At 46.1% G+C, this 23,072-nt stretch overlaps 2 protein-coding genes across 8 annotated transcripts in view; one reads left to right on the forward strand and one right to left on the reverse strand.

The window, feature by feature from the left end:
* Positions 1 to 349, reverse strand: part of ATG4B (autophagy related 4B cysteine peptidase) — a 54,382-nt gene extending 54,033 nt beyond the window's left edge. For 4 of the 6 annotated variants that reach the window (XR_007358371.2, XM_075132305.1, XM_048863570.2 and 1 more), the window contains exon 1: positions 170 to 349. Coding sequence is in view for 5 of the 6 variants with exons in the window: in XM_075132305.1 (XP_074988406.1) it covers positions 170 to 329 (160 nt within the window). In the remaining variant the exon portion in view is untranslated. Of the gene's footprint in view, positions 1 to 92 lie in introns of all 6 variants that reach the window. The other 2 variants (XM_048863569.2, XM_048863571.2) reach the window with 2 other exon arrangements.
* A 499-nt stretch (positions 350 to 848) lies between these two features.
* The window catches only part of THAP4 (THAP domain containing 4), a 48,683-nt gene continuing 26,459 nt past the window's right edge, over positions 849 to 23,072 (forward strand). For both annotated transcript variants that reach the window (XM_048863560.1, XM_075132303.1), the window contains exons 1-2: positions 849 to 974; positions 4,765 to 5,924. In XM_048863560.1, coding sequence (XP_048719517.1) covers positions 898 to 974; positions 4,765 to 5,924 — 1,237 coding nt within the window. In that variant the 5' untranslated portion in view covers positions 849 to 897. The remainder of the gene's footprint in view (positions 975 to 4,764; positions 5,925 to 23,072) is intronic.

Raw genomic sequence — 23,072 nt, forward strand, 5'->3', positions numbered from 1 at the left:
GCTCAGGGAAGCAGGGACACAGCCAGCCCGACACGCCGAGCGGCGGGGCGGGGCCGGCCCAGAGCTCTGGCAGGGGTCCCGCCGCCGCTCACCTGCGTCCATCCTGTGACTCCTGCCTCTAACCAGCCCCAGGACCAAGTAGGCTGCAGCTACTGCCTCCTCCACATACCCACACAGGCCGCAGCGTAGCCCGTCCGCTCCTGACGAGGAGCCCAGCGCGTCCAATCAGAGAGCGGCTCACAGCGCTTCTCAGTCGGGATAGGTCGAGAGGGGAGCTCGCCGCGTTCAGCTGCGCCGCACGGCTTCCTCATCCATAGAGGGGCCGCCATTTTGCTGTACGGAACGAAGAATTCAGGTGAGGTGGAGTCATATGGTACCAGGCTGAAGCCAGTGTTGGGGAATGAGCAGGGAATGATCTTTAAATGCTTTGCCCATTACCGGATCTCAGCCCTATGCGCAACCCCACCCCTACCTACCCTGAGCAGGTGTGATACGTGGGCGCCGCCATCGTGTAGTACGGTCAGCAAAACCCCGCCCCCTGTTTTCCAACATGGCTGCCTCAGTTGAGCTTCATTTGAACCCCTCGATTCTCCCATTCCTATCCGCTCCCCACAAGCCCAACCCTCGCCTCAAAGAAAGACCCAGTGAGGGCACAGAGAGGGGTACTAGGAAGTTCTCCTCTGCGGAGATAGTGGTGTACGGCGGTGCCTCTACCAAAATGGCGGCGGCCTTATGGTGGTCGCCATCTTTGTTGACGGCACCATCGTACTGAAACCCCTGTTCCAGGGAAGGGGGGCAGCTGACGTGACCTGGCTCCGCCATCTTGTTGTACGGCTGGCCTCGGCCCCTGTGTTGGGAGGGGTGAGGGGAGTGGGGGGAAGGGCCAACCGGCCGGAGATGGTGATCTGCTGCGCGGCGGTGAATTGCTCTAACCGGCAGGGGAAGGTGCATAGAGGAGCCGTCTCCTTCCACAGGTAACAGCGGCCGCTTCAGCCGGCCCAGTACCCCCGCCCCGACCGCCAAGCCCGGCTCCCGCTGGAATTGCGGGGCACAGAGCCGCCCCTTCCCGGACCTCTCCCCCACCCCTTGACTGAGTGACAGACTGTACAGACAGACACCGACTCATCCCCCCGACAGACAGACATTAACTCATCGCCCGCCCCCGACGACAGACAGACACTGATCCCCTTTCTGGTCCCAACTTGAGAGATCTCCCCGGCAGACAGACATCTACCCACATCTGCCTTCACAGACTGACAGACACACACCTGCTTATCCTTCACAGGTAAAGCCATCTACCCACCCACCCCCCGGACAGGCAGCTATCCGCTTTCTTCCCTTTCCCCCTCCACACACCCCTCTCGTCCCTTCCTACTGCCACACTTTGACAAACACCTCCCCACTCCCCCGAAACACTCTCTGTGCCCCCCCTCCAGACAGACACTCACCTACCTCCTCTCCCCTTGCAGAGCTACACCTGGTGTGCACTTGTCGCTCCCCCCTCACACACAGACAGGTTCATCTACTCCCTAACAGGAACACATGTATCTCCCACAATCTGACACACTTACACTTACCTCTGGGTACACCCCTGCCTCCCTCCCCCCGCCCCCAACACGCACACCTCTACCTCTCCATTGTCATGGACAGAGACAAATGTACCTACCTCCATTCCGTCCTGGCCCCTGCACACAGACACACATTCACCCCTACCCTCACACAGATAGACAGACTCACACCTTTCTCCTCCACTAGACAGATGCCCCGTTTCTTTGTCCCCAACCAGACAGGAAGTTAGACATGCCAAACTCCTGTCCTATCCATCCAACAGAAATACACAGAGCTGCATCTGTCCTCCATCCTCCTAAGATGGAAAGTCACAGCTATCCCCAGATGCACATACACCTTCTCATTTTCCCCTCCTCAGACTGCCAAGTACTCACCTATCCCTGCCTTCCACTCTTTGCAGGTTTCCCACTGACCAGTGTAGCTGTTTAGTCCTGCTACATTCTTAGATGTTTGATGAGGGACTCTCATGTTTCTTCCTGTCCTGTCAGCTGCACAAATTTTATCCTCCCCTTTCTCTCCTGCCCCAGCCCATGTATATCCTGCACCTCGACAAATCTCTAACTGTACAGCATATAAGTGTTTAATCTTGCTGTACCTTTAGGGCCATGATTCCCTGACACACATTGCACCCCAATATCTGCTACCAGCCAGTATAGCTGCTTAATTCTGCTGTGCACTTAAAGTTGTTGATATGGGGGACAGAACATGCATCTCTGTCTCTTACATCTCCCTTCCCTACTTCACCCCCCTGCAATCTACTTTTCTCCTTCTCCACACTTCCCAATATCCCCACCCCAGCAGATTTTCCTATACCAGACATCCCAACTGTTATGTTCTTAGGCTGTTGATGAATGAGGGATGCATGCTTCCCTTCCCCACGGTCCTTATGTTTTCACTCTTTACCCCTTTGGCCTTGTCTACATTAGAAAGTGTGGTGTTTAAGCAAGCATTTAATCATTTTTAACAGTTGAGTTAACTGACCATGACTGTGGTCAGGATAGACAAAGACATACCATGTTTGATATGATGACATAGTAATCATGAAGTCTAGCTAACATCTTGTTGAACATGAGTTGTCTGCACTGACCGCAAAGCACTGGTCAGTCTATGTTGGCTAACTGTGTTGTTAAAAATCATGATTAAACACAATAACATTTCCTAATATAAACAAGACCTAAAATGCATTCCCTTCCCACTCTCCAATGTGTTTTCTTCCCTGCAGGTCTCCCCCTAGATGTATGTCCAGTCTACATTATAAAAACTTTGCTGGTATAACTACACTGGCAAACTCTCCTAGTTAAGATGCAGCTTATACTGTCAAGGATGCTTTTACTGGTATAGTTTATTTTGTTCAGGGAGCTGGTATAAGTTATACCGACAAAAGCATTTTTTTTGCTGATATAATTATGTCTACATTAGGGCTTCTCTTGGTATAAAAATGTTGTAAAAAAAAAAAAATCACACCCATCTCTCACATTGCTATTCTAGCAAAAGTTTCTAGTGTAGACCTGCCCATAGTAACTCTGCTTATGCTATTGATGAGGAACACACACGCTTGAATTTCACCCCCTCCGAGGTCTCCACTGGCTACTGAAACTGCAGCTTAGTCTTGTTACAGCCCAAGGCTGGCATTAAGGACTGTACACACGCACATTTCTCCCACTGCATATCTCAGCTAGTACGTGTAATAGTTTTGTCATCATGTACCCTCATGCTGGTGATGTGGGATGCACACAATCTTGCCCTCCTCTTATGCCTTTGCTGAACAATAAGACAGCTTGGCCCAGAATGAACAGTAGGGAAAGAGGTTCCATGAGTTACATGCAAACCGCTTTCTTTCTGGGATGTATTCTATTACTGCAGGTGGCATCCAAGAGAAACTCCATTAAAGAAATGTTCTGTAGTAGTAGTCTTTTTCTCTTCCAAAAAACCCAGGATAAAAATATTGCTTTCCTCTTGTAGTTAGAAACTGAAGACAACTCAAGAGCAAATTATATACAACGCTTGTTTGTAATGAAATTGAGGTAATCATGTTTCCTGTGCACGAAATAAGTAATACTAACATAGTAATACTAACTATGCTGATTCTGTTCTGTATGTCTCTTACTTAAAATCTGCAAATACAGTAAGCTGTCTTTTTTTATTATGCAAAGCTGTTAATAATCTTTGTATCCATTATGCTTCATTGTATGAATTTTGTGATTTGTTTTGCCATCTTCTGAAATTTCAGAAAGTTCTTCTGATTATTTTTGGTTTGTAAGGTTGCTGAGTAATCATAGCTGGTTTGAGTAATATTGGTATTCCTGCCTGAACACATTCACCTCAGATGCTCTCTTAAACTAGTGGGCCATATGGTCCAAAGTCGCAAACATGCAAATGGAACTATGCAGGCAGACACCTGTACCTGCATGCAGCCCATGGTCTCTGTGTAGGTGCGGGGATCCATCTGCCTAGATCCAAATGTAACCTTAGCATTGGTAATGCTAAGCAAAAATTCAAAATTAAGATGCCTTTTGCGAGCCCATTTCAAACTGTATCTTGTATGCCTAGTTTAATTTTTCTTCCCTCATGAGATATGAAAATCTACTGAATTCCTCTATGAAAATGATTGTGTGTGAAGTCTCTGGCTATGTGTTTGTTTTTTCTGGATAGGTGCCGTTAACAGTCTAAAACAAGCATTTGTGTCAACTATAAGAAATACAGTGTGTGTAAATGTTATGATTTCTTGGCATTGAGGCCTGAATGTAGGATGTTTTATATCTTGTTTAATATTCCTTCATTACTCAGTGTAAACACCAGTCAGTTCCTGAAGACTGTAGATGGATTAGATTGTTGTTCGGGGCAGAGGGTTTCATTATTCACATCTTGTCTTTCTTCACTTACAAGGAGAGTCATGGTGTCTGACTGGTATAAATACATAGTGAAGTGGTCAGTTGCTTGCTAGCTGATTTTAATAGACAGTAGCACAAAGCTAACTGGTTATGTCCTCTCAGGGGAATTTAACTGCCAGCCAAGGAAATGAATATTTAGCATTCCGCTGAAACTTTCAATAATCAATCATCAACCAGGCATAACCAGTACTATACTGCTTTCTAGATAATTTTGGTTTCCAAAACTTATGGTCTGCTAACACTGAACTTCTTTGATTATAGAAATATCCATTTATTTTACCCTTTTTATGCTTCTTGTTTGCAGATTCCCTCTAAAGGACTCAAAACGTCTGATCCAGTGGTTAAAAGCAGTTCAAAGGGACAACTGGACTCCCACCAAGTACTCCTTTCTCTGCAGTGAGCATTTCACCAAAGATAGTTTCTCCAAACGGCTGGAAGATCAGCATCGGCTACTCAAGCCGACAGCTGTGCCAACTATCTTCCAGCTCACAGAGAAGAAAGACGACAACCAGGATTATGTCAAAAGTAGAATTAAAATAGCAAGCCAAATACCTGCGAGGGATGGAGATCAACCAAGGGAAGGAGGCTGTGAGGTAGTTGAGAGAACCTCATATTTTGGCCAAGACTTTATGATAATGCAAGGGACTAAAGAGATGGAGCAGGTGACTCTGCAAACTGAAATTGGGTCAATGTCTGAGCAAGAAGAGAATGTCTGTGGCCAGTTGGAAGGGCCTCTGAGAAGGATGTTAGTTGATAATTTAGTCACAAAGACAGGACTCCAGAAAAAGCCAGAAAGACCATCTGTGGATGATTGTCCTGGAAGCACAGTCCATACTGAGAGCTGGATAACAGATAGAAGTGGTATATCAATTGATGACTTCACACCTCCAGTATCTGGGGCTTGCAAATTTATTGGCTCCCTCCACTCTTACAGCTTTTCCTCTAAGCACACCAGAGAGAAGCCATCTTTCCCAAAAGAGCAACTTGAGAAGAAAAGGCCAAAGAGAGATGTGGAACCAAGCTGCAGTAGCAACATCATGGGGCACAATAAGACCTTAGCAGAAAGCTCCCCTAATTCATCACTTACTGCAACCCCTCAGAAACCTTCCCAAAGTTTGTCAGCATCCCCTGCAGACCTTACCCCTCAGCCAGCAACAGAGGCTGTGGTAGGTCAGAAGGGAGAGACAGATGCCAACCCCATGTCAATCAATGAGGTCATCATCTCAGCCTCAGGAGCTTGCAAGCTCATTGACTCCCTCCATTCATACTGTTTCTCCTCTAGGCAAAGCAAAAACGAAGTGTGCTGCTTACGGGAGCAGGTGGAGAAAAAGAATGGAGAGCTGAAGCTGTTGAGGCAGAGAATCAGCCGTTCTGACAGCCAAGTCAAGAAGCTGAAGGAGAAGCTGGATGAACTAGAGAAGATCAGTTTCCCATACTTGAACAGTCTGCTGTCCCAGGACTGTGGTCAGTACCCTCAGTGCCTTTGTAATTGGGGCAGAATTCATTCTTTTGGCTAAAGTAAGAGGCTATCTAGTTAAAGTCTTACAAAAGAGGTGCACTTTAAGGTCATCTCTGATCTAGGGTAATGTGTTTTGCCTTGCTTCTAAATAGAAAGTACTCCAATTAGACTCTACTTTCCCTTCCCCAGCCATTTTTAACTAGTTCAGCTTCAAGTAGAAACTGATCGTAAAGGCCACAAGGATTTATTTGTCATGTTTAAGGAGCTAGAAGTCTGCTAGGGCCTAATTTTAAAGCCCAACTAGACCACAGCAAATCTGAGCCTAACCCTAGCTCGTTGAGTTGTTTCATAATGACCTGAATTTGACACTTGTTGTAAGGTGGGTCCCATTGGGTTTGGGTAGGGTTGAAAGCATCTACCTGACAATGCTGTCTCCACCCAGCCCATGGCTTCCTATCCCCATTGTGCTGGACTTTGGGCTCGGGAACCCTGGATCCCTCACCCCAACCCCACACTCTGCTTATCCTGTGGGAGGCTCCAGCAGTGGTACTGCTGGGTGCAGATTCTATTTGATACATCACACTCCACCAAAGCTCCTTCCTGCAGCACTGGGGTGGCCAGTCCTAGAAGCACTCCTCCAGGGATCTTGGCCACTGGGCAGTGGCTCCGGACATCTCTAGTGCCTCTGCCCATATGGCTTTCTCGGGGCAAGCATTGAGCCTGCCCAGCTAGCCAGCCCACACATCAGGCTAGGCAAGTGAGCATCGCCTCTCTCTTGCCATGGCAAGTGCAGTGTGGACACCTGGAGCACTCCAAGCCTCCTCTCTGCATCCTGGCACTGCTGCTGCTTCCAGTTCAGGATGGCAAAGACTCATTCTTCAGAGCATAAGCCCAGCCCCCAACTGACAGTGTTCGGAAGAAAAACTTTCCCTAGGGGTATTCCATTGTGGGGTTTCTTACCTCTTCCTCTGAAGCTTCTAGTACTAGCAAGTGTCAGAGACAGGATACTGGTGTAAATGGACCCCACTGCTCTAATCCATTGTGGCAATTCCTATCTCTAAACTCAACTAAGAGAATATAAACTACCTGCTTATATTTAGGGTTGCCACCCAACCTTATTTTTCCATGATAAGGTCCCAATTTTAATAGGTCTTTCCCATGGAAAAATCCCACATTTTAATGTAAGTGGAAAAAAATCACTGAAATGATGTCAAGGTTGCGTGTTTTTTGTTTGTTTGTCCCTGCAGGACTACATAGTAGAAGTGAAATCGTTCAAAATTTGTAACTTCATCCAGGGTTTCCAACAATACTATAAACCACAAAATCAAAGCTTAAATAGCTACTAGTACATGTAACTAAAACCCTCCAACAGCCTTGTGATTGGTACCTTTTGGTGCATATTTTTATATTCTCTTTGTGTGTCAATATAAAAGAATTACCTTAATCTAAACTGCTAGACAAATTTTTTTAGGTTTACATAAGTTGTCTTAATATATTTTTAATAAGTTCACATTTGTTGGAACTCCTACAAATGAGCTTTTTATAAAATTGATCCTTTGAAAGCTGATTTGCCCTAATTTAGTAAGCACCATGACTGATTTTCTGAGATACATGTGCTGTTTATTGAAGGACAAGAATCAAACCTTTTTAATAGGAATTCTGAAAATTGCCAGATCTAATATTTTCTCAAGATAGAAAGCAATATTTAGATAATCAAATTCTAAGTGATTATAAATTGTTTACTGCGTAAAGTTTACATTGGTAAAGTTTTAACTGCTGTCCATAAATCTTAAAGAAGAGTTTGTTTTAATATTAGCATCCTGTTGGCATGTACCACCTATTCACGCTTCTGTCTTCTTGTTTATATAGTCTTAAAAAACCACTAATGAAACTGAAGCCAACTGTCGAGTTGGGCAGTTTATATTTTGTGTGAGTGCTAAGGGTAGATTGATACAAAAACTAAATTGAGAGTGCTTTTCGTTTCCTGAGAATCCCATAAAGGAGACTCCATAATTTATCAGTTAAATAATAATAGTATTGGAAGAGAGAAGGTGAATTAGGTAATATCTTTTATTGTACAATTGCCGGGGGTAGAAGAGACTAGCTTTTGAGCTACCCAGAGTTCTTCTTCAGGTCTGTGTGGCCATGAATGACAGCTTGGGAAACAAGCAGTTAAGGGTGAAATGTTGCTTTGTTTTGTCTGAACTCTGAGTTGGGAAGAAGAAAAGGAGTATACCCATAGCAGTGCCACTGATCTGAAGGTATACGTTGTCCCCAAATGTAAAATAGTTATGGGTAAGGACAAAGTCACAAAGTTCAGCCACCAGGTTAGCCGTGACATTATCGGGGATAGTGTTCTTGACGGCTTGTAGTCCATCTTCGTGTGGAATGTTGGTGTAGAGGGCTTCTACATCCATAGTGGCCAGGATGGTGTTATCAGGAAGATCGCCGATGGATTGAAGTTTCCTCAGGAAGTCAGTGGTGTCTCGAAGGTAGCTGGGAGTGCTGGTAGCCTGATGAGGGAGTCTACATAGCCAGACAATCCTGCTGTCAGGGTGCCAATGCCTGAGATGATGTGGCGCCCAGGATTTCCAGGTTTATGGATCTTGGGTAGTAGATAGAATATCCCAGGTCGGGGTTCCAGGGGTGTGTCTGTGTGGATTTGATCTTGTGCTTTTTCAGGAAGTTTCTTGAGCAAATGCTGTAGTTGCTTTTGGTAACTCTCAGTGGGATCAGAGGGTAATGGCTTGTAGAAAGTGGTGCTGGAGAGCTGCCGAGCAGCCTCTTGTTCATATTCCGACCTATTCATGATGACAACAGCACCTCCTTTGTCAGCCTTTTTGATTATGATGTCAGAGTTGTTTCTGGGGCTGTGGATGGCATTGTGTTCCGCACAGCTGAGGTTATGGGGCAAGTGATGCTGCTTTTCCACAATTTCAGCCCGTGCATGTCGGCGGAAGCACTCTATGTAGAAGCCCAGTCTGCTGTTTTGACCTTCAGGAGGAGTCCACCTAGAATCCTTCTTTTTTTAGTGTTGGTAGGGAGGTCTCTGTGGATTAGTATGTTGTTCAGAGGTGTGTTGGAAGTATTCCTTGAGTCAAAGACGTCGAAAATAGGATTCTAGGTCACCACAGAACTGTATCATGTTCGTGGGGGTGGAGGGGCAGAAGGAGAGGCCCCGAGATAGGACAGCTGCTTCTGCTGGGCTGAGAGTATAGTTGGATAGGTTAACAATATTGCTGGGTGGGTTGAGGGAACCATTGCTGTGGCCCCTTGTGTCCTTTTTCTTTTGTAGAGAAGCAAAGTGTGCGTTGTAAATGGTGCAGGAAATGGCCCACCTTGATTATCATACACATTGTGAAGAGAGTGGTCACTTTGGATGGGCTATTACCAGCAGGAGAGTGAGTTTGTGTGGGGGGGGGGGGCGGGCGGAGGGTGGGAAAACCTGGATTTGTGCTGGAAATGGCCCAACTTGATGATCACTTTAGATAAGCTATTACCAGCAGGAGAGTGAGTTTGTGTGTGTATGGGGGTGGGAGGGTGAGAAAACCTGGATTTGTGCTGGAAATGGCCCACCTTGATTATCATGCACATTGTAGGGAGAGTGGTCACTTTGGATAAGCTATTACCAGCAGGAGAGTGAGTTTGTGGGGGGGGGGGGGCGGGGGAGGCGGAGGGTGAGAAAACCTGGATTTGTGCTGGAAATGGCCCAACTTGATGATCACTTTAGATAAGCTATTACCAGGAGGACAGTGGGGCGGGAGGAGGTACTGTTTCATGGTCTCTGTGTGTATATAATGTCTTCTGCAGTTTCCACGGTATGCATCCGATGAAGTGAGGTGTAGCTCACGAAAGCTCATGCTCAAATAAATTGGTTAGTCTCTAAGGTGCCACAAGTACTCCTTTTCTTTTTGCAAATACAGACTAACACGGCTGTTACTCTGAAACCTGAGTAGGGTAGGGAAGGGCATGTCTCCCTTTCCACAGCAGTTTTATCAGTTTGCATCTCAGCCAGAATGTGGTATATTTCCTGTGAAAATGTACAGGCAAACTTCCATGTTTCTTTTCTAAACATATGGCCTATGAGGGTGTGTGTAAGGTGACTAGGCAGACTGATTTTGCAGGTTGTGTATGCTAATTATTTTATGCCCTGGTTCCAGTACAGCAAGCCAGCCGGCTGACCACCCCTGCTTCCTGGCATTCTGCCACCCCACTAAAACTGCTGGTGCCAAGACGAACCTTAGGCCCATCTGCAACTGGCCTCAGCATGGAGTCTCCCTATTGAATTGTTATATATTCTGACATGTTTTGGAGTCTGGGGTTCCTCATAGCCCAGAGCGTGCCAGTGTGAGAGCCTGGAATCTGAAGTGTTCAAGATTTTACTGCATGTCAGAGCATGCAGTAAATCATTTGATAGGTGCCAGAGTCCTAGAAAAAGGCAGCTGGGACCAAAATTCATCTCCTGAGGGAGAGTAAGGATATTGGGGGAAAGAAATAAGGATCTTAATCTAAAGCATTGGGGAAATGTTGCTGAAAAGCCAGTGGAGGGTCAGGAGAGGAGGAGAATGTTATGAACAGCCTGCTCTGATTGGAGACAATTACTGCCAAATCCTCTTGTCCTTCTTGAAGGCGTCTCTTAACTACCAAATCCTTCTACACCTCATCCCCTTTGACTATATTTAGAGCAGTCCAGGTTTTCTGTTTTGAAAGTTGGGTCATGCTAATTGTGCTGTGTATCAGGACAAAACTGCTGTGTATCAGGTCGGTTACTTTTGTAAGAGCCTGTTTTAAATTAAACTACAACTCCCAGCAGAAACTGGGATAACATTTTCACCTAATCGTGAGATCATTTTCTATATTACTATCTTATCAACCAAGTGTAAAACATTTCCAGGTGACCAAGGAAAGAATAGGGAGCTAAGGTGAGCAGTCTAAAAATAACCCTGGGGAATATGGCCAGCAGTGCAGCAACCAAAGGTATGGTTAAATGCAGCTAAAATACTCTATTTATTAGTCGAAGAGTTAAAATTCTACCATTCAAAGGTTTTTGCTTCACTGGAACCCCTTTTGAATCTAGTGTCTGCTTTTGTGAAGGCTGTGTTATTAAAAACAAAAACAGTGAAGAATTGATTCACATCTGAAGCTACCTGAATTATTTGAAAAATGAGTATAACATTTAGACTTCCCCCAAATTAGGTTTGTTTTAGAAGTCTTACTAAACCTAATATACATACATTAGTTTTCATAATTCTTGCACTTGAATGAAAACAGTTTTGGGTGAATTGGATGGCTTTTGAGACTGGTAATAGGATATAAATGTGGGGCTTTTATTTTTGTGCACTAGTTGAATCTGACACCTCTTCAGTGGTCTGTGTGAAGTGAGCAGGCGTTCCCAATCCAGACTGGGTTAGCATTAGAAAGCCAGTCAGCAAAATCCATGTCTTTATTGATGATGTCAGAGACCAAGAGTTGAACAATCCTGGAGGCTGAATACTCTCATCCCTTTAAGTGGTTGCTCCAAATCAGGGCAGTAGCACATTGCTGGGGCAGTGGGGGGGATGTCGCCCTGCTGATTTCTCTGCAATACCTGTTCTTTGGACAAAGGGAGGGTCTCAGTCTCTGAGACTGTCTGACATAAACCTGTCATCAGCACTAAATTCATTTAAAATTTAATTTAATTTAAAAAGCAGAATGCAGGGCTCCAGACTGATGCTAAAATGAGCTGAAAATTAATCTATCTCTGACCCAATGGTCTCAGGAGGTAGCAAAATCGGACAACACTTTTTGTGATCTTGCTTCTTAAATATAGGAATGTGTGTTAGGAGTTGGATGGGAGGGATATCAGGCAATTATATCCAATCTGAGGCCTCCCCTTCCTTTCACTGGACTCTGTCTCCTCTAGCTGAGCCAGAAGCTAATTTGATAGCCTGTGTTATGCAGCAGGACAGACTAGATTATCATAATGGAATCTTCTCACCTTAACTGGTATGAAACTAGGGAAAGATTTAACAATCCCTCACACTGTGTGCTGGTGTTGAGTCAGCCTAATACCTGAGGGGGGCAGTTTAGCAAATATTTAGGAGGGGGGATTTGTTCGGGGGATTTGTTCAGTTCAAAACTATAACAGGGTTTAAAAAAGAATTAGATAAATTCATGGAGGATAGGTCCATCAATGGCTATTAGCCAGGATGGGCAGGGATGGTGTCTCTGTTTGCCAGAAGCTGGGAATGGGAGACAGGGAATGGATCACTTGATGATTATCTGTTCTGTTCATTCCCTCTGGGGCACCTGGCATTGGCCACTGTCGGAAGACAGGATACTGGGCTAGATGGACCTTTGGTCTGACCCAATATGGCCGTTCTTATGTTCTCTACCTGAACAGGGTGTTGTGAGGGAAAATACATTAAAGATTGTGAGATGCTCATATACAGTGACGGGGAACGTAAAAGTATGCTTCTGGCCATGGTAGAGATGCTCCTGTTTCTTCCATCCCCTTTTTTGTCCGTTTGTATTGTTTCTCCCCTTTCTCTTGGTGAGATCACAAACTTCGTCATAATAAACTATATAATATGAATTAAAATAGAAGCAGTTCTATACTGTACAGTGGAGGGAAAGTAAGCTTGCAGCAAAACCTCTGAATTCCACAGCTTGTATTAGAAAACAATTAAAAATGTTAATTAAGGAAGACCTAAAAGAAAGCTTATATCACTTATAAATGCACAGTTTCCTTAGGACAGGAGTGGGCAAACTGCGGCTCACGGGCCGAATCTGGCCCACCATTTTAATCTGGCCCTTGAGTTCGCGCTGGGGAGTGGGGTCTGGGGCTTACCCCCCTCCGTTGCTTCAGCCGGGGAGCAGGGTCGGGGGCCGCTCCACATGGCTCCCAGAAGGAGCTCATGGCTCCCCCTCCCCCTGGCCCCTTCGCGTAGGGGCACCCAGGGGGCTCCGCTCTGCACGCCACCCCCGCAGCTCCCGTTGGCCAGGAACTGCGGCGAATGGGAACTGCAGGGACGGAGCCTGCGGACGAGGCAGCGTGCAGAGCTGCCTGGCCACACCTCCACATAGGAGCCAGAGAAGGGACATGCCGCTGCTTCTGGGAGCCACTTGAGGAAAGTGCTGCCTGGAGCCTGCACCCCTGAGCCTCCCTCCACGCCCCAACCCCCTGCCCCGGCCCTATCCCCCTCCCACCCTCCAAACCCTTTGATCCCAGCCTGGAGCACCCTCCTGCACCCCAAACCTCTCATCCCCAGTCCCACCCCAGAGCCTGCACCCCCAACCGGAGCTCTCACCCCCGCATCCTCCCCCAGCCCGGAGCCCCCTCCTGCACCTTGAACTCCTTATTTCTGGCCTCAGCCCAGAGCCCACACCCACAACCAGAGCTCTGACCCCCCTCCCACATCCCAACCCCAATTTTGTGAGCATTCATGGCCTGCCATACAATTTCTATTCCCAGATGTGGCCCTCAGGCCAAAAAGTTTGCCCACTGCTGCCTTAGGATGTTGGGGAGTTCCAAAATATGTAATTTGAACATTTTTTTCTATATTCTGTGAATTAGTACTAGCAGGCTGCAGAAGTCAGAAAGTCTTCCTGCAGCATTTTGATACAGTATGCTGTAGCTGTAGCACACGCTGACCCTGGTTATGCAATCTTCATTCATAACAAAATACAAATCTTGTGAATGTCTAAAAATGGGGACAGAGTTTGGTAGTTCTGTAAAACAATGTTGCAGAGGCAGGAAAGGAGAATGACTAGTCACAGAGTAGTGGAAACCAGTCAGAAGGATAGGGATTGTATCTTTGCCTCAGTATGAGTCTGGAAGATTGGGGACTGCACTGGCTCCTATAGCAAAGCGAAAGGAGTCACTCACTTTTAAGCTTGTTTTTGATGTAGGTGGGAATTTACCATCAAGGCCTGTCTTTGAATGGGAAAGATCAGATGACAGCTTGTCTGTGAATTTTGAACGGTGAGGTGAGGTGAGGTGATAAAGCACCTTGTTTGTTTAGTTTGGAAGGGGAAATGGAAACCAAGAGATCTTGGCATAGCTTGTCTGTCAACAGGGAGTGGATTTGGTGATTGGGTTAGGAGTGTTGCGGACCTCGTGGCTCCCCAAAGTGGGAAGGAGCAGAAATTGTATATCTGGTGAACAACCAGGCTAGGAATACTAGAGTTGGTCAATGGAGATGCATGTATGAGGAGAGGACCCAGGGTGGGGGGTAGGGGATGCTGGGATAGTGTGTAGGGAAGGGAAGAAGCAGTGGCATTGTGCTTGGAAAGAGAGGCAATAACACTAGAAGAAGATGAAAATATGCAAGGGGGGAAAGTATATCTACAGTGGGGGAGCAGTATGGAGAAGGTCAATAGTAGCTAAACTAACATCACAGTGAATTCCCTTATAATTTCAACAGAGGATGATATCTTCAAATTTAGGTTGTGTTCTATGAGTCAGTCTGCAGCATGCATGCACCTTTAAATTTTTTCAGTGGACATGGTTTTCACAGATTCCAAGTTCAGAAGGGATCATTGTGCTCCTCTAGTCTGACCTGTATAACTCAGGCCATACAATTTCCCAAAATAATTCCTAGAGCAGATCTTTTAGAAGAAACATCCTGTCTTGATTTTAAAATTGCCCGTGATGGAGAATCCACCATGACCCTGGATAAGTTGTTCCACTGGTTAATTACCCAGACTAGAAGACGGAGCATTTTATCTTCCCCTGGCTTTTTCTGACCTATTTCACCACCACATAGTTAAGGAATTGGGAGAGGACAGTGAGTTTATAGGTTTTATTATGTCTTTACTGCATCACATGATCTCACACACTATGAATTATACTATTGGTGGATTTCATCCCAATGTTTTACCTCTGATGTCCAGAATGTTAGTAGTTCTCTCCTTTGCAACAAAGTCCTTAAACTAAAATTCACATTCCCCAGTACTATGAGGCACCTTTTGATAATGCAGCTGGTAGAATGTTTGCAAGAGTCCTGCTTGAAGCTTAGCTCTATAATAAGGAAAATATTCATCACCTCTTTAGAGTGATTCCTCTAAACAAGGATTACATTGATAACACTGATATTTAAAACAAATCAACCCAGCATGCCAGAGATACATTTCCCTTTCCTTTGCAAACACCACTTTATGTTCTACCACAACGATCATCTAGCTCTACTCACCCTAACCATGATCCCACAGGCAGTTAGCCTCCCTCTTAAAGTACTCCAGCCTTCACTTGCTATACAAGGTATAGTACAGATCAGCTGGTAAGAAAACCAGCATAAGCCAGTTCAGTCATAAATAATAAATCACATTCCAATGAAATACTTTATTTCAGCTCCATTAAACTCCCAGGCTTTTAAAATCAGTTGTGTCACCAAATAATGCAAGCTGTTAGCAAGGTTGAAGAATTTACCAACATCTCCCAGCTGAAGAGTGAAGTCTGCTAGCTATTCCCTCTGCAATGTAAAAGAATAAAGCACTTGTACTTAATTCTAAGATGTTCTCAATCAACCTTCTATCTTAATCATTTGTTTAAAATGCTACTTACTGCATCTTTCTTGCTCCTCTCCTACCCTCTTTTCCATCCTGGCTTCACTCCACTTTCCTTTCTTTCCTATCACAGATCATGGTTTATCCCTTTCTCCTTTGTTTTCATTGTCAGTTAGCTTCTTATTTTTTCTCTCTCTCCTCCACCGCATTATATCACTTCCCTATGTTGTGTTCTCTGCTGCTGCCTTTATTTTCTGCTGCTTCTTTCTTCTCCCATTGCTTCCCCCTCTCCCTCAATTTCTCAGTCTCTCTCTTTTAAAATCATTCATCTCTTTTCTAATTCATTCCATCTGTCTCTGTCTCCCTCCTACTCCCTTACGCACCCAGCCCAACTCATTTACCTCCATCCACTCACACACAAGGCTTAAAATTTATCAGAGATCAGGGAACTAAACCTGCTTGCCAAAAGACTGATGCAAGAGGTCTGAGTGCATCATCGCCCAGAGGCAACACCCAGGTGAGAAATAAACCTGTGCCCCAGCTGCTGGGAAAGGTTTTTTGTGTGCTCAAATTCTTAATGATGCTGTTCCTGGACTTTACTCAGGGGCTTTGTCTTTCAAATCCTCTGTGGGGTAGTAGGTGCCTGATAAACTTGAATCCCCAAACTCCTCTGACTACTCAGGAGAAAGAGGATTCTTTTGCTTCCCCCACCACCTCCACCTCCCACCCTAGAATCTGCCAACTGCTTCAAAGGTGGATGAAATATCTGCTCCTCCTCTCTCCCTTCTAGCTACAACAAGTGGCAGGGGAGAGGTGTTGTTTTGTTCATCTGCTGCTCTGTCTTTCCTCAGCCTCTAGCTTTTGAGAGGAGGATGGGTCTCCACTGCTCTTTCCCTGCCACAGCCTCTGTTTTGGAGTCTTCATGCCCCATTAGTGATTCCTCTGTCTGCCTTTGCATCTGCTTCTAGCTTTCCCAAGCAGCACAATGCATGAATGATTCTTGTCAGTCTCACTGCTGTCCACTGAATAGTTCTGAATAGTCACTGCTGTTCTGAATAGTGGCAGTTATTACTCTTCAATTTGGTGCTTTCCGAAGGTGCAGCAAAGACAATTAAAGCTGTCTGTCTGCAGACTTAGGAAGACATGACTGCATTAATTTATACTTAGTTTACATCTGGAAAGTTATTTTCACAAACTTAAGGGCTAGAAACCCAATTGAAAAAATAAATACGTTCTGCAGAAGTTGGTGACACTTGCCAGAAAAGCTATATAATTTCCCCAGGCATGTAAATGTTTAAAGAAATGGTCATAAGGAACAATAAAATTGCTCCTTGCACCTGAAGCCATTTCTTCCATCCATCAGGTACAGTCTGCCTCTTGATCTAGAAATGTTGTGGGGGGAGAGTCAGAGAAAGATTAAACTTGTTCTTCTCCGAGTGCTTGCTTATATCTATTCCAGTTAGGTGTGCGCGTGCTGCTTGCACAGAAGTCAGAAACTTTTCCCTAGCAGCTTCCCGTTGGGCTGGCTGTGGAGCCCCCTGGAGTGGCACCGATATGGTGCTCTATATACGACCCTGCCAGCCCAACCCCACCCTTCAGTTCCTTCTTAGCCAATGACGGTTGTTGGAACAGTGGTCTCTTGTTCTCAAGTACTCCACTACTCCCTAGCTACCTTACTTATCTCTGTATATAGTTACCCATTGTTAGTTAATTGTTAGTCATTATCTCTAGTGTTAAGTATAATTTATAGCAGTTGGGGAGTTTTCCCCTTCAACGAGTGCCCTGTGGGGCTCCGGGGCATGCTGTCCCAGGGCTTCAAACCTTGTAGCTCCTGCGGCAAGCCTATGCCCATGGGCAATCCCCACAACTGCTGTCTTCGGTGTCTGGGAGAGGCCCACCAGGAGGACAAGTGTAAAATTTGCAAGGCATTTAAACCCTATACCAGAAAGGAGAGGGACATTCGCCTGAAACAACTCCTCATGGAGTCTGTTCTCCATCTGCCACAAGATTTGGGCCTGAGCCCCTCGGTGCAGAGCGCTCCTCCACCAGCACCATCTACAGCACCGCAAAAGGACTCGGCATGCCCTCCTAGGAGCTGGCAATCTCCCGGGGTCCAGAAGCGCTCCGCCAGGCACCGCTCCCACTCCCCGGCCGCCCGGAAAAAGCAGGCCATGGGAGGACCCCCTCAGAGGTTTGAAGCGGACGCTGCGGCCCCAGCAGGACACGGTGCAGACCATACCCATAAGACTGACAGACCCTCCAGTAGGCCTCAGCCCGCAAGGGCCCTCGGTTCCCTGGGCAGCCCCGGATCCCCTGCAGGTGGAGGAGGTCACGCTGCCCTCCACTCTGGACACTTTTGAGGCCGCTAGAGGGCTCATTGAGATGACTGCGCCTGTGTCCCTGGTCTCGAGGCCTCCACCAGCTCGAGCCCCGGTACCGTCAAGGGGCAAACCAACAATGTTTGGGCTATCTGCCCCAGACCAGCATCACCGCGCCGCTCTGAGTCCCAGCACCATTCTGAGTCTTGGCACCACACGTATGTTACGCACTGGTCTAACTCACAGCTCTGGTCCGACTCGCGGCACTGGTCTTGCAACCTTGATCCTTGGAGCCGTTCCCACTCGAGATGGTTGTCAGCTGATAGGTCATGGTCCCACTCGAGGTCTAGGTCATGGTCTGAGACCTCGTGGCACCGCTCAGACGGTCATCATTCCGTGCATCGCTCTCCATAGCGGCACCGCACCTCTCCAAGTTGCCAATTACAGCACCGCTCTCCGGCACAGCGCAGATCTCCGGCACGGCACCAGTCACTCTCTCGATGCCGCTCCCCATCGAGGCAAGGTCCAACTTCTTGGCACCTGTCAACCTAACAGTACCGCTCTCCACAACGGCACCAGCCACCGCCCAGATCTCACCATTCCTCGTGGTACCCATCCCGCCCGTCGGGGGACTCAGAGCCTTCCTTGGTGCACTCGAGCATCGCCCCCCTTTTGCCATCCCGCTTCCAGTCTCCCTCCCTTAGGTCAGGTAGGGCATCGGGAGCTTCGGACATACCCCAGTCAGGCCCGGGCAGCCTCAGACAGGACACCTCAGTACCCCACTGGCAACCCCAGTGGCAGTTCTGGACCCCCTGAGCGTACCACCAGGCCCAGGGTGTCCCTCCACCGCCACGTTTGGGGTCCCGCCTTCCCGAGGCAACTCTCAACCAACTCTCAGCCACCCACCTTCGGACCCCGCACAAACTCTGGAACCAGCCCCACCCCCAGTGGAGGCTACTCCCGGTGCTCAGGTTGTCTGAAAATAGGTATCTCTTTTCACACAGTCAAAAACTGAAATTCACTGCCTGCTTTATCTTTTGCACAGAAGAGAGGACTTTGAATTGCTGCAATATCACTTGCTCCACTAGAGGGGAGCAAAAGCCTACGCTGCAGACCAAAAGCCATTGTTCCCAAAGCTTCCCTGTTCACTTAAACCTGGGACTTTTCCTGTTACAAAGTGCAAAGAAAGAAAAGGAGTACTTGTGGCACCTTAGAGACTAACCAATTTATTTGAGCATAAGCTTTTGTGAGCTACAGCTCACTTCATCAGATGTATACTATGGAAAATACAGAAGATGTTTTTATACACACAAACCATGAAAAAAATGGGTGTTTATCACTACAAAAGGTTTTCTCTCCCCCCCACCCTACTCTCCTGCTGGTAATAGCTTATCTAAAGTGATCACTCTCCTTACAATGTGTATGATAATCAAGGTGGGCCATTTCCAGCACAAATAATAGTATCTAAGCTAAAAAACATTTGATTATGTATGTGTTTATTTACATACATGGCAAATAATGTGGAGAGCCTGCAGATATTCTTCCTATATAAGTAAAAAGTCAGTACCTAAAAATGTGAAATATAAACATTTAATGTTTCTGCCCCCAGTTTGAGAACCCCTTATTGCCAGTACTGTCAGCTGTGAAGAGTGCAAACTGATCTGACAATCTTTGCAAACTATTGCTATAGTTCTATAGAAATCCCATCAACCTCACTGTGGGATCTGATGCAAATATCTTGTTATTCTATCTCAGTGTGTTTCAGGAGAATGAAATGTAATTAGGGGCAATATATTTGTTTTAAAACTGTTTTAACACTCGCTAAACTTGAGGAGAGAGAACATAAGAACGGCCATACTGGGTCAGACCAAAGGTCCACCTAGGCCAGTATCCTGTCTTCCAACAGTGGCCAATGCCAGGTGACCCAGAGGAAATGAACAGAACAGGTAATCAAGTGATCCATCCCCTGTCAGCCATTCCCAGCTTCTGGCAAACAGAGGCTAAGGACACCATCCTTGCCCATCCTGGCTAATAGCCGTTGAGGGAACTGTCCTCCATGAATTTATCTGTTTTTTTTTTTTTAACCCTGTTATGGTCTTGGCCTTCACAACATCCTCTGACAAGGAGTTCCACAGGTTGACTGTGTTGTGTGAAAAAATACTTCCTTTTGTTTGTTTTAAACCTGCGGCCTATTAATTTCATTTGGTGACCCCGAGTTCTTGTGTAATGAGGAGGAGTAAATAACACTTCCTTGTTTACTTTTGCCACACCAGCCATGATTTTATAGACCTCTATCATATCCCCCCTTAGTCGTCTTTTTTCCAAGCTGCAAAGCCCCAGTCTTATTAATTTCTCTTCCTATGGCAGACATTCCATGCCGCTAATCATTTTTGTTGTCCTTTTCTGAACCTTTTCCAATTCCAATATATCTTTTTTGAGCTGGGGCGACCACATCTGCATGCAGTATTCAAGATGTGGGCATACCATGGATTTATTTAGAGGCAATATGATATTTTCTGTCTTATTAGCTATCCCTTTCTTAATGATTCCCAACATTGTTTGCTTTTTTGACTGCCACTGCACATTGAGCGGATGTTTTCAGATAATTATCCACAGTGACTCCAAGATTACTTTCTTGAGTGGTGACAGCTAATTTAGACCCCATCATTTTATATGTATAGTTGGGATTATGTTTTCCAATGAGCATTACTTTGCATTTATCAATGTTGAATTTCATCTGCCATTTTGTTGCCCAGTCACCCAGTTTTGAGAGATCCTTTTGTAGCTCTTCGCTGTCTGCCTGGGACTTAACTAACTTGAGTAGTGTTGTATCATCTGCAGATTTTGCCACATCACTGTTTACCCCTTTTTCCAGATCATTTATGAATATGTTGAATAGGACTGGTCCCAGTACAGACACCAGGGGGACAACACTATTTACTTCTCTCCATTCTGAAAACTAACCATTTATTCCTACCCTTTGTTTCCTGTCTTTTAACCAGTTACCAATCCATGAGAGAACCTTCCCTCTTTATCCCATGACTGCTTATTTTGCTTAATAGCCTTTGGTGAGGGACCTTGTCAAAGGCTTGCTGAAAATCTAAATACACTATACCCACTGGATCCCCCTTGTCTACATGCTTGTTGTCCCCCTCAAAGAATTCTAATATATTGGTGAGGCATGATTTCCCTTTACAAATACCACCTTGACTATTCCCCAACAAATTATGTTCATCTGTGTGTCTGACAATTTTGTTTTTTACTGTTGTTTCAACCAGTTTGCCCGGTACTGAAGTCAGGCTTACTGGCCTGTAATTGCCGGCATCACCTCTGGAGCCCTTTTTAAAAATTGGCATCACATTAGCTATCCTCCAGTCTTTTGGTACAGAACCTGAGATGCCACAAGAAGAGAGACCCCACAGGTGACAGAAATGAAAATCCTCTCTTGATGGGGAAAATTTTCATTAGAATCATAGAAGATTAGGGTTGGAAGAGACCTCAGCAGGTCATCTAGTCCAACCTCCTGCTCAAAGCAGGACTAACACCAACTATATCATCCCAGCCAGGGTTTTGTCAAGCCGGGCCTTAAAAATCTCCAAGGATGGAGAACCACCTCCCTAGGTAACCCATTCCAGTGCTTCACCACCCTCCTAGTGAAATAGTGTTTCCTAATATCCAACCTAGACCTCCTCCACTGCAACTTGAGACCATTGCTTCTTGTTTTGTCATCTTCCACCACTGAGAACAGCCGCACTCCATCCTTTTTGGAACCCCCCTTCAGGTAGTTGAAGGCGGCTATCAAATCCCCCCTCACTCTTCTCTTCCGCAGACTAAACAAGCTTAGTTCCCTCAGCCTCTCCTCGTAAGTCATGTGTCCTCGCCCCCTGGTCATTTTCGTTGCCCTCCGCTGGACTCTCTCCAATTTGTCCACATCCTTTCTGTGGTGGGGGGCCCAAAACTGGATGCAATACTCCAGATGTGGCCTCACCAGGTCCGAATAGAGGGGAATAATCACTTCCCTCGATCTGCTGGCAGTGCTCCTTCTAATGCAGCCTAATATGCTGTTAGCCTTCTTTGCAACAAGGGCACACTGCTGACTCATATCCAGCTTCTCATCCACTGTAATCTCCAGGTCCTTTTCTGCAGAACTGCTGCTTAGCCAGTCGGTCCCCAGCCTGTAACAGTGCATGGGATTCTTCCGTCCTAAGTGCAGGACTCTGCACTTGTCCTTGTTGAACCTCATCAGATTTCTTTTGGCCCAATCCTCCAATTTGTCTAGGTCACTCTGGACCCGATCCCTACCCTCCAGTGTATCTACCTCTCCCCCTAGTTTAGTTTCATCTGCGAACTTGCTGAGGGTGCAATCCATCCCATCATCCAGATCATTAATAAAGATGTTGAACAAAACCGGCCTCAGGACCTACCCCTGTGGTACTCCACTTGATACTGACTGCTAGCTAGACATCGAGCCATTGGTCACTACCCATTGAGCCCGACAATCTAGCCAGTTTTCTATCCACCTCATAGTCCATTCATCCAATCCATAGTTTTTTTAACTTGCTGGCAAAAATACTGTGGGAGATGGTATCAAAAGCTTTACTGAAGTCAAGATATATCACATCCACTGCTTTCCCTATATCCAAAGAGCCAGTTATCACATCAGGCATTCAGGTTGGTCAGGCATGACTTGCCCTTGGTGAATCCATGTTGACTGTTCCTGATCACCTTCCTCTCCTCCAAGTGCTTCAAAATGGTTTCCTTGAGGACCTGCTCCATGATTTTTCCAGGGACTAAGGTGAGGCTGACAGGTCTGTAGTTCCTCCGGTTCTCCTTCTTCCCTTTTTAAAAGATGGACACCATATTTGCCATTTTCCAGTCGTCCGGGACCTCCCCCAATTGCCATGAGTTTTCAAAGATAATGGCCAATGGCTCTGCAATCACATCAGCCAATTTCCTCAGCACCCTCGGATGCATCATTCCCTTACCTTTCAGTCTGCTCCTCTAAACATGGACTCTCTCTCCTCCCTTTCCCACTACTTTTAACAAGCAATTTGGGATTGAGGCACAGTGAGTTTCACACTGGCCTAGCAAGTTTTCACCTATGACATCACCCGTTTAGGTCCTCGATTTTCTTCATAATTTTGTCTCTACCTTCCAGCCTAGCCAAACCTGTATCACATTCCTGCTTGTTGCCAGGTAATGATGGCAGTAGGTGTATAAACTCTTTTCCCATTGGGTTGAGTGTGTGGACTCTTTTAGCTAGTGTGGGAGAGGAACATACTACATTGACTCCTGAATTTGGATCTCTGGCTTCACAACGCTTAATGTCACCACTCTAGACCGTGCAGT

This window comes from Caretta caretta, chromosome 9 (assembly GCF_965140235.1).
Source record: "Caretta caretta isolate rCarCar2 chromosome 9, rCarCar1.hap1, whole genome shotgun sequence".
Classification (NCBI taxonomy): Eukaryota; Metazoa; Chordata; order Testudines; family Cheloniidae; genus Caretta; species Caretta caretta.